The 12,289-nt window shown below is 28.4% G+C and overlaps 2 protein-coding genes across 3 annotated transcripts; one reads left to right on the plus strand and one right to left on the minus strand.

Annotated features, from left to right (window-relative positions):
* The first annotated feature begins 719 nt into the window (after window positions 1–719).
* LOC101235374 (CST complex subunit STN1) lies at window positions 720–7,616 on the plus strand. 2 transcript variants are annotated; one of them, XM_065804535.1, is made up of 5 exons: window positions 720–872; window positions 954–1,049; window positions 5,974–6,126; window positions 6,209–6,306; window positions 6,477–7,616. In XM_065804535.1, the coding sequence occupies exons 1-5, from the start codon at window positions 746–748 to the stop codon at window positions 6,489–6,491; spliced, it is 489 nt and encodes a 162-aa protein (XP_065660607.1). In that variant the 5' UTR covers window positions 720–745; the 3' UTR covers window positions 6,492–7,616. The 2 variants fall into 2 exon arrangements, with proteins under 2 accessions (XP_065660607.1, XP_065660606.1); XM_065804534.1 differs by having other exon boundaries at window positions 741–872; window positions 5,928–6,126.
* Window positions 7,617–11,181: 3,565 nt separating this feature from the next.
* On the minus strand, window positions 11,182–11,724 carry LOC136085191 (uncharacterized). Its single transcript, XM_065806480.1, has 2 exons — window positions 11,641–11,724; window positions 11,182–11,553 (listed from the first exon to the last, which is right to left on the minus strand). The coding sequence occupies exons 1-2, from the start codon at window positions 11,722–11,724 to the stop codon at window positions 11,182–11,184; spliced, it is 456 nt and encodes a 151-aa protein (XP_065662552.1).
* Window positions 11,725–12,289: the final 565 nt, after the last annotated feature.

Here is a 12,289-nt window from a genome sequence, read left to right on the forward strand (position 1 = left end):
AGTTTTTTGTAAAGTTATCATGATATAGTTACTATTTGTTTTTTTATTCACATTATTATTAACATTACTATTATTTTTATTATATTATTATTGCAATTATTAATATTACCTTTATTTATTAGTGCTTTATTTTCCTTTCTTTCTTTTTTTTTTTTTTTCTTTTAAATTATTTTTTTCTTATTTTAAATTCTATCTATGTTTTATTCATTGTTTTTTTTTTTTTAGGTGTCACTCCATTGACTAGTTTTAAACTATATGAGTGACACCTAACCTTATTTATGTGAGTTTATAAATATTATTGTAAATTTTCATATTTTATGGTTAAGTATATGGATAAATAAAAATAACAACAAGCAATAGTAATGACAACAAAAATTATTATAGAAATTAGAAATATTAAATGTGTTTAATTATACATATATCAGGGCCTATTCTAGAAAAAAATTTGGGCGGCAGTACCCCCTCGTTCTGGCGAACTTTAGTGGAAAATCAGCATTTTTTTTGCAAAAAAAACAATATTTGTTGAGAAAAAAAAAAAAAGTCCTTAAGTTTTAATTTAGGCGGCCCCCAAATACGGTTGACGCTATCAAAAGTGGTCTAGAATAGTCCCTGTATATATATATATATATATATATATATATATATATATATATATATATATATATATATATATATATATATATATATATATATATATATATATACATATATATATCAGTTTAAATTTATTAATTATTATTAGTACATGGATTATGTAAGCTTGAATAATTTGCCACCTGTAAAATTTTGGGGATTAGATCCTTTGCATAGATGTAGTATAAAGTTATTCATAAAGCAGATCAATAACTTACCTCAAGTTCAAGGCTTTCAAGGTAGAGTATCAGTTTATTTTATATAAAAGTATTTTCTTTCAGAAGAAATTTTGTTTTTTCAATATGTCATTCATTTTCAAGGTGTTTTTGTTTTGCATGGACATCCTATAACAAGGTTTGAAGTTTTAGGTTGCATTGTTAGTAAACATTTGACAAATCATTATATCAAATATGCTGGTAAGATTCCTTAATTGTGTTTGACTTAATTAAAAAGTTTTTGATTTTATTTATTTAATGTTTATATATTTTAGTTATTTTTATTTTTAGGTGATTTTTAAGCTTTAAGAATCATTTAAATTAGAATTAAAAGAATTATTAATTTTTTTTTTATTGTTATTCTGATTCACTCCTAACAGGGCCTCAAGTAACTACTATTAAGTTAGGAGGTACTAGAAAAAAAGAATAGAGTTATAGAGCAAGGAAGTAGTTGATAGAAGACTTAAAAAGTTGAATCAGGAAAACATGAAGGCGAGAAAAAGAGTTCCAAAGGTTTTAAGTGTGAGGAAAAAAACTATATGAATAATAGTTTTTAGAGCAAGCAGGGACAGATATAGTAGATGAATGAGACTTTGCTGAATGATGAGTAAAGCAAGAATGAATTTTAGTTGATGGAACTAGAGATGATAGCTCCTTTGAGCAGTGACCATGGTAGTATTTGTTGAAAAGAGAAAGAGATGCAATTTTATGACAATGGGGAAGAGGCTCAAGCTTAGCAGATAGAGCAGGTCCAGCTACGTTTACAATGCATTTTTGGCATTTTGTCTTTTTCTCTTCTAGACAATGTCTAGAAGAAAAAGAGCATCATTTAGAAGAACCAGCCCAAATATGATATCAGTATTCCATATAGGGGCGAATAAGAGATTTGTATGATTTATTTATATAATTTCTTTGAAAGGTCAGTAGTAAACAATAATCCAAGAAGAAGTAAAGAAGAGGACTCAGTGAGAGATTTGCCATTCATTAATGCAATCTTTGTTTTAAATAAAAAATGCTTAATCCACTAGCTTAACGAGATATTTGAGGTCATAAAATTCCCTTTTTATTTTTATTTTTTAAAGGCATAAACTTTTTTAAATTACAATAATATTAATTACCGCAAAACAAGTTAAATGTTATATAACTGATTTTTTTTATTACTATAAAGAATGTTTATTTTATTTTATTTTTTTAATATTAAATAGTTAAATTTAATATTGCATTTATAAAAATGTTTGATATTAACAAATTTCTTTCTTTTCTTGACATTTGCAGAAATGAATAATAATATGTTAATTTTTTAATTTTGAAAATGATTGTTTCTTAAATTTCTAATTGTGGCTTTGCAACTACAAATGATTTTTTATTTAAAAAAAGTTGGCAAGTAATAAATAAAAAAATTACGTTAATTTATTTACTTTATTTATTAAAAGTTTATTAGTTTTTAATTTTATTATTAAAATTAAATTTTATTATTAAAATTAGTTTGCTATATATATCATTTATTAAAAAATAGTCGCTGCGATTTAACTTGCGTTATAAACAAAAAAGTTTAACAAATTTTTAATGCAGCCGTTTATTTAAAATTTAATTTTGAGTAAAAAGAAAAATGTCTAGGAAAGAAAACCGAAAAAACAATTGCGATAAAAATAAGCTGATTTTTTTTTAAGAACAAATAAAATTTGAATATTAAACAATATTTAGTAAATTTTTAAATAGATTTGACAGTTAAGTAAACCCAAGCATTAACATTATTTTAATAAACTTAAATATATTTTTTAAATCAAAATTAAATTACATATTTTATCAGAAAAAAATTATATATTTTTATTAAATTAGTTTTAAATTAAATCACAAATTTTTTATCAGAGTTAAATTATGTTTTTATGATCTTTGCTTCAAGCTTAAAAACTTTTGTCAAGACAGGAGTATTAAGTTGAGTCATCAGCAAAAAAAGCTACTTTAAATCTAAGGTTGTCGGAAAGATCATTAATGTAGAAACAAAACAGGACTAAGGATAGAACCATGAGGTACCCCAGAATTTAATGGAAACAAAGAGAGTGTTGGCCTTCAATGATGACTATGATAAAGTGGTTAGAAAGAAATGATTTGATAATCTTTAAAACTTTCCCATATACACCATATGAAATAAGCTTATGAAGAAGACCAGCATGCCAAACTTTGTTGAAAGCCTTAGATATGTCAAGAGCAATAGCCATAACCTTTCCACCTTGATCTAATGCACAGTAAAATATTTTAGTCACAGCAATTAGCAAGTCAGGCCGTAAAGCAAGAGCATCAAAAACTGTATGATTGTCTGACTGTAAGTTATTTGACTCAAGAAGGATGTGAGAAACTTGTTTATCAAGGACTCAAAGACTTTGGTAATAACAGAAAGAAGACTGAGTAGACGATAATTGGAGGGGTCAGAATGTTCTCTGGAGTTTTTGAAAATTGGAACAACAGATGCTGTTTTCCAGCAGGCAGGAAAATAAGACTCAGTCAAGCACTTGTTAAATAGTTTAGATAGAATTGAATAATAAATAGCCGCTTGTTCTCAAGAGAGTTGTTCTTTTGAAAAAGATGAAAAAAATGATTATGATTAGGTATAGCAGCTGCACTGGTGAAAACTGTTTAGTAGAATGAGGCTTGACTTGGAACCGACAAGAAGGAATAAAAGCTTCCATTCCTGCCTGAATCTAGGAGAGGGAAAAGACATCAGTCCAAGGACTGTCACAAAGAAAATTACAAAAAGAATCTCAGTCAGCTTTAGGGTAGTAGTAGGTAGTGCGATAAAAGGATGAGGCTGAAAAGGAAGTACAAGATGAAAGATTTAAAGAGATCATAGTATAGTCAGAACCACCTAAAGGAGAAAAAGGAGAAACTGAACAAAAGCTAGGATCATTAGGGTTGTCCGGAAAACAAGTCACAAAGTTAGCTATCTGGGTAAGAGATTGACAAATGCAGAAGTTTTAGACTGATGTGCCAGCAGAGTCAGTGGTGTTAGAGCCAAGCCATTCAGTGTGATGAGCATTAAAGTCATCAATAACAACAATATTGGCAGAGGGGTAAAGAGAGAGGACATGGTAAATTTGATCAGAAATTACATCTAAAAGAGTGTAGTCTTGGGAAGAAGGAGAATGATAAAGAACAAAGAGAAAGGTGACATGGTGTTAAGCGAAAGCATATAAAAGAATGGTCAAACAGTTTGAACCTGATTTTGCAACAAATAGGTGAATTGATGCATATTTAAGAAATTTAAGAAAACTTAAGTATTAAAGCTTTTTAATAAAAAAATATAGCAATCTAGACTAGGTTTCTTGGAAATTACTTTATTTAAGAAAAAAATGAATGTGACAAAAAGCCTCAAATAACCAAAAACTCTTATAACCTATAGCCAAAAATATATACCATTTTGCAAGAGTTGATGAAATCATTTTTTAATATTAAACCGTTTTAAATCCTTTTAGATAGCTAAAACTGTTATATTTAATAAGTTAAAACTTAAAAAAAAATTAGTTTATTATTAATTATTATTAGTAGTAGTAAAGATTACTAAAAGAGATTTCTCATAACCCAATGATGAGTTATTCTTAGATGGTTGCTGGCTTAAAACAAGATAGTTACACTAATTAACCAGAGCCCTAGAAAAAAGCCAAATTCTGGCTGCACGTATGTGACAATATATTAATTAACATTATCTGTGTATGCAGATAAAGCTTTTTATGTTTAGCAGGTTTTCTAACAATGGCATGAACCTGTTGTTTCTAACAATGGCATGAATCTGTTGTTTCTAGCAATGACGTAAACATGTTATTTCTAACAATGACATGAGCCTGTTGTTTCTAACAATGGCATGAACCTGTTGTTCAGCAGGTTTAGGTTACATGTGAGAAAAAACAGAAAAGAAAGTTCTGCTGAAAGCTAAGAAAGAGCTGCTGATTATTCATTTCATTGTTATGAAAATCAATTGAGTGAAAATATAATGAATACATATAAGCTTTATCTCACAATCTAAATATGAAAACCTTTTTTGATTAATTTGATAACAAATGATTGAAAAATCAAACAAAAAAATCAGCCAATTTAAAAGATTAGATTTTTCTCTAGTAATCATTATTAATTTTTTGGTAAACATTTTGATATCACACACATAAATTTTTCACGCATTTTAACCAGGGCTGTGGTGTTGGAGTTGCGACATTTTTAGCAGAGTTGGAGTTGCTAAACAAAATCACGACTCTGACTCCAATAGTAAAACTTCTCGGTATTGAACGGTGCATGTACCAAATATTTAACCTTCAAAGAACTTGTATATTTGGCAAAACAATTTTTCCTAATTATTGCGTAATATTTTTTTAAGGATTCAAAGAATATTTCAAAAACTTTGCTTCGTATTCCTATATATGTATGTATGTATGTATGTATGTATATATATATATATTTATGTATATATATATACATATATATGTATATATATATATATATATATATATATATATATATATATATATATATATATATATATATATATATATATATATATATATATATATATATATATATATATATATATATATGGAATGATCCACAGGGTTTTATTTAGTATTGCTGGAATAAATATGGTTAGGTTAGTTTGGTCCAAGTCATTTCTTAGTTTAATTGATTATTATAAAATGCTAAATTTATAGTTTAAATAAAGATTCTCTCAAAAATAAGTTGCTAAAAACTTTGCTATATGAAACCTTATGAAACAATGAAAACCAAATGCTGCATCAAAACCTTAAAAATTACCAGCATGTATTTAAATGGAATTGTATAAATTATTAAACTGTAGTTTGATCAACTAATGTTTTTAATAATAAAAACAAGTTGGCTTAGGTAGATTAGTTATCCATTTGTTGCTGTGTGGCAAAACTGTTTTGAGGTATGTTGAATAAATAATTAAATACAGTGTTTGGCTAGAATGTCTTCTATACTTTAATAAAATGTTTAGTGTTCCTTTTTTTTTTTTTCTTTCCACATTCTACTTTTTTTCATTTTTTTTTTTTTTAATTATTATTTTTTTAATTGTTTTAGTGATTGATGGTGCAGGAGTGATTAGATGTTGTTTATGTTGTTTTAGTGGATGATGGTACAGGAGTGATTAGCTGTTGTTTGTGGCTCAATGAAAATCTACCTTCTGTTCTTTGTTCGTATAATCTTGGAGATTTAGTTTCAGTTACTGGAAAATTACAAATCTTTCGTGACGAAAGAGAAATTAGAGTTGAACGTTTAAGTATCTTTCAGTCTTTAATTCTTTAATATTTTAAATTTTACATATTTTTATGGTTCTACTTTTTTAATTTATTGCAATCAAGCTTTGGAGGAAGATCTAAATATTGAATACTTTCACTGGTCTCAAATCATTAATTTTCAAGAAATTTACAAAGCAAAGTTTGTTATTCCTACAGATAAAGTATGTTCACTGTTACTGTGTTTTCCTCTTCAGATTTTTCTTTTCTTTTTTTTTTTTTTCTTACTTTTTTCTTATTTTTTTAATTTCTTTACTTTTGTTAGTTATTTTCTACACATTGTTATTATTTATGAAATTTTAAAACTATAAAAAATTAATTTCTAAATTAACAGCTTAATGAGCAATGAATGAACAAAGAAAAACATTGATTAATATAAAAGAGGTAATTGAAATATTATGTCAACTTCTTCATTTTCATAATTATCCCAAAATAACTCCAGAGGTTATTCGCCAAGCAAAGTTTGATAAATCGGAAGCAAGATCTTTTTTGATGCTAATAATAACTTCAATAATAAAACGCTCTCAAACTGAAATATTGACAGTAAACTTTTCTGAAATTATTTCTTTATTATCGGTACTCAAATATCCTCGTTTATCAGTAATATGTCTATGTAATCAAGAAAATGTTTCAAGCCGAGAGTTGCTGCTTGTATTTGGATTTTTACTCGAGAAAACAAGTTTCATTGATCACTTACGAGAAGAGGCGTTTCTTGTCCTTTCAGAAAAGGTTTTTCAACCTTTATATACTTTAAATGGTTCTGCAATCAAAAGATTTGATATTTCAACTTTAAACGATTTAATTATATTGCGCAAGCATATTGACATTACTTTTAAAGTTTTATTTAGTTCTGCAAGAAATATTTCAAAACTTTTGAGTCAAGTATATCCCTTAACTCTAATAATGGTAGAGCAATTTGAAATAAACAGATTATTAGATTTTGTTTTGTTCGGTGATAAAAAATTACAAAAACAATTATTACCAACTTTAACGCTACAGGTATACTTACTTACGTTGCATTCACAATGGTTGAAAAATGAACCCATATTTTGGAAGTGGATGTCAAGTGTTACTAAAATGTCGAATGTAATTATATCCAATATTTCTTTAAAAGAAACTTTTCCACAGCGTATAGAAAGCAAAAATGAGTCATTGAAATATGTTTATACATCTAAATTAAACGTTAAATCGGCTCTTGCGCATCTATCGAGAGCTCCTTTAAAGCCTTTTGTTTACGAAGAAAAAGAAGATGATGATAAAATAACAGATCTTGTTGATGAAATTCAATTTCTGAAAGAAAACAATAAAATATGGCTATCGGAGTTTTTAGAACTTCATCCTAATTTAGTTCACATGGATTCTCCGAGAAGGTAATACTAAAAACGTCACAAAATAAACATGATAAAAGTTTAATTCATTAAAATTATTTACAAGTTTTATATTTTTTTATTAAAAAAAAAATTTGATCTTTTTATTATAATTATTTTTTTTAAAGCCAAAACTTTTACATAATCCGTTTAGAAGTAATTAAAAATTATGATCAAGCAAAAAATTATATATTAAAATATTAGGTCAAAACGAAACAGGTTGAAAAAAACGTTGTTATCCAAAAATGGTTTAGGTGGGCGTTAACCAAAAACTAAAAAAAGCTCTATATCTGCCAAAATCAACACTAAATAATTAAAGCCTTTCTAATAGTTAAAGCCTTTCAAAGGAAATGAAGTTATGTATCAGTTGCAATGGAAGCTAAAACAAAAAAACTTTTAAAAAAAATTTAAATCTTTTGAAAAAGAATGACAACCACATAAAAAGAATTAGTTGGAACAAAGGATTTTTTTGCAGTGTTTGTAGGCTTGAGAACGATTCTATATTTTATGAATGAGACCGGTTCTATATTTTATTTAATGTATTAAATGAGAACGGTTCTATATTTTATTTAATGTACCGTCACGGTCATTTCACAATTGCCTCAGTCATTTTTTCGTGTTTTGAGAAAACTAAAAAAAAGGTCGCTTTTTTTTTCTCTTATATCACAATAAAACAAATGAAAAAAACTATTCTCCGATTGGTTTAAAATATTATTAGTTCGAAATAATCGTGACGATATGTTGCCCTGCCAATCAAGAACATCCTAAGTGCAGAAAGAGTTATTTGCCAAAAACTTGTCACTTTGACCGGTTGAAAGCGTCTTCCTTGTTCAATAGAGGCAACTCTCTCAATCTTTTAAATCAAATATATTCCAAAGGCTTACAACCAATTTTCCCGTCGATATGCATACTTTTGCGCATCTTTCACACAATGCCAATATCCGTTGCAGAGGGTGAAAGATCTTTTAGTAAACTTAAGATTATAAAAAACCACTTCAGAGCCACCATGGGACAAGAGCAACTTTTAAATCTTATGATGTTGTCTATTGAAAATGATCTCGCGAAATCATTGTCATTTGATGAAGTAATTTATAATTTTGCCTCGAAAAAAGCTCGAAAATTTTATTTAAGTTAGGAATTGTTTATGCTGTGGTTAGTTAGCAAAAAATGAAATAAAGTTAAAGTAGCTATAAAGGCATAATGTATTTTCTTGCTTCTATGCTAAGTATTTATATGAAGCGAAATCTATAAGGGCGCCAAAAAAAGGTTTGTCCCGGGCGGCTTGAGGGCTCTCGGCGGCCCTGTATATATATATATATATATATATATATATATATATATATATATATATATATATATATATATATATATATATATATATATATATATATATATATATATACAGGTCCGCCGAGAGCCATAATTTTAGACGGTGCAAGAGATAATTTTGGGCCCTTTACCCATAATTCTAATATTTTGAACTATTGATGTATGCTTTTGCTGAATCAATTGTGGTTTAATTCCACATTGGCTTTTGAATTCGGCAATTGTTCACATTGAGGATGCAATCTTGCATTACAGTTTTATTTCTAGCTACAATTATTTCATTTACTATAGAATATGAATTTAAAGAATAATTATTAACCGTTTTGAATTATTGTTTTGTTTTTTTATGTAATTAGTTTTTATTTCATTATTGGATTAAAGGATATTTCTGAAATAAAAATTCAGACCATTTGTGACGTTTCAACCATGTTCAATAATACAATAATCAATCTCAACAAATATACAAGTACTAATAAAAACAGAATTTTAACAAATAGTTTATTCCAAGAATAGCTCATTTACAAAACAAAGGTGCTTTTCTTGCTTTTTTTGAAGCGAAATTTCGAATAACTTTGTCAAAATCAATTGACCTAGATAATGAAGATTCGAGACTCAACATTGCCAAATCCACTAACCGTCCTTGTAGCATTGTAGTTCTTAAAAAGTTTTTAATCCGTTTTAGTTTGCTGAATGAGCGTTCGGCGGATGCAACTGTAGCAGGAATTGTTAAAAATATTCTCAAGCATACACAAATATTTGGAAATAGGTCATGTAAATTAGTTCGACTAATCGAATTTAGGAGTTCAAAAGGGGTTAATTGATTCAATCCAAAATTTGCATAATGTATAGATTTTAACTGTTTTATTTCCATTACAATATCTTCACTAACATCTGCAGTAAGGCCACCAATAACACTATCTAGTACCACATAGAAAACAAATCTTCTAAAGCATGATTCCTCCATGGCCTCATCTTCATTTAAATCTGCAAACCCTTGATCCTCTGGCTTGCCAACAACTCTGGCTCTTTTGCGATTTGCACCACCACGTCCTCTTGATAGTTTGACTTTTATATCGAAATTCATTGCAACATTCTTTGATTCTGACCAGATATCTTTCCATTTATTCCGAAGCTCAAGAAGTTGTCTCAGTAAGTGGTTTATGTTGTCCACTTCCACATCTAAAGTTTCATTTCTTGCTTGAATAACTTTGTTGCAAAATCAATCGGAACAAGAATTTTGTACCATATTAATGACATTGTTATGCAGGAAAATGAATTAATATAATATAAGGCACCTTCTACTTCAGTTCTTGTTTTAGAAGTCAAATTTAATTCTAAAAGCTCTTCAAATGACAATTTAATCCCAGAAAGTTGTGCTGCAAAAGGTTTGACACTTTCAACACGATCTGACCACCTTGTATGTGACATTCCTTTTAGTGAGCAATTGATGTGTTTTGATAATATCTCCCATCGTTTTGGACTTGAGCTGAACAAATTGTATACTGTTTGAATCGTTCCAAAAAATGTTACAGCTTCAGGAATACATTTTGCCGCATCATTTCCCACAAGATTAAGTGTGTGAGATCCACAAGGGGAAATTAGTGCTAATGGACATAACTGAAGTATTTTGGCTTGCACACCATTGTATATTCCATCCATATTTGATCCATTGTCATATGCTTGTGCCCTGCAATCTAAGAGAGGAATGGAGTTATGTTGAAATGTTTCCACTACCATTTGAGATATTTCATCCCCAGTTTTATTGTTGCAATCTACATATGTTAGAAATCGTTCAACAATTTCATATTGTGAATCATTGCATGTCGTAATATGAATGTTGTTTGCTTTGTATGTGACGAATCTGGTGTTGCATCGACCATTATTGCGAAATGCTTAGCAGATCTTCTTTCTTGTAAAATATGCTGTCGCACCAAATCTGAGCATTCTGCAATAAATTCATTTTGAGAATCAGCTGATAGATAATGAACTTGAAGTCTTTTGCCATTTCGCTGAGATTCTTCCACTGATAAAATATGCTCTTTAAGTATAGGGTCCCGATGTGAAAGTAACTCTATAAGACCCAAAAAGTTGCCATTATCTACATCTCCAAATCGCTGGGAAGGATCCCCGAAAAGCCAATCCACGTTCACCCAAAAATAGGATAACATCTAATATTCTTTTAAGAATATTGGACCATTTCGTTGGTTGCAATTTAATCGAGCTTTCCAAGTAAGTTTCAATACCTTTTCCAAATAAAAAATGTCTTTCTAATTCTCGCCAAGCTGGGTAACATTCTCTGTAGACATTACTCCTCTCATGCTCTGGAATCCTGTTAAACAACTTTCGTCATTTACCAGTTGCTGCATATCCATTAGGTGAAACCAATACTGATCGCGAACTTAAATTTCTCTCTGTAACAGAGCTTTTGGAAATATTACCAGAAAATAATCGACATGGAAAGCAAAATAATGTCTGTTTATGTTGACTCCAAACCAGCCAGTCTCTTTTATGAACTTCACCGTTGACATTCTTAAAATTTAAAATTGTCTGAGGAAAAGCCTGATTGCTAATATCTTTAGGTAATATGTTAGGAAAATTGACATGGTCATTTGTGACATACTTTTCTATCTCAGATTGAGAGGGAATTTCACTCAAAAGATTACCAATATCAAGAAGGACGTGACCACAATTAGAAGCAGAAAGGCTTACAGTCTCAATCTAATTTGAATTATCTTCATTATCTTCAAACGTTTCAATTTTTTCCCCATCAAAACAGTCAGTTAAATCATCGCTTATTTTATCTACATCATTTGCTTTAGAAACAGTGTCCTCTTGTTCATTATCTTTGAGATTTGATGCAGTGACTCCCACGTCAAAAAGCGTCCGCATACCTTTTTTTCATTCATAATATGTTTTTGTTTTTCTTTCCTTTTTTGATATCTTGACTGTGAAGAGGCAGCATCGTTTATGATAATTTCTAAAATTAAAATTGTAAAAATTTCATGCTATTAAATACAAAATATAAAGAAGAATAGAGTATTCCAAAAATATGCAATTAATTATAAGACTTTATAATATTGCTTTACAGGTTATTTATTAACAGTAAAATAAGTCAATTATAATTACTACCTAATTTAATCAAGGTTTTAATTAATTATTATAAATAAAAATCGTTACCGTTAGCAATATCAAAAAGCAGTAACACTACACAATATTGGAAGAAAATAATTATTAGCAAAAAATTGAATGTACTTTTAAATTGAAAAGGAGAAAAGACTAAAATTTATCAGCTGTACATTGAACTTATAGGAACAATAGGAATGTACTTTCAGTTAAGTCTGCATGAAAGAAAATTTGAAAAAGAGAAAAGAAAAGTTTTTTAAGTATGTCACTAATAAATTTTTGTAATTATTATTGTAATTATTTTTAAAAAAAGCTTTGGTTAATGACCCCC

Source organism: Hydra vulgaris, chromosome 09, assembly GCF_038396675.1.
Source record: "Hydra vulgaris chromosome 09, alternate assembly HydraT2T_AEP".
NCBI classification, from domain to species: domain Eukaryota; kingdom Metazoa; phylum Cnidaria; class Hydrozoa; order Anthoathecata; family Hydridae; genus Hydra; species Hydra vulgaris.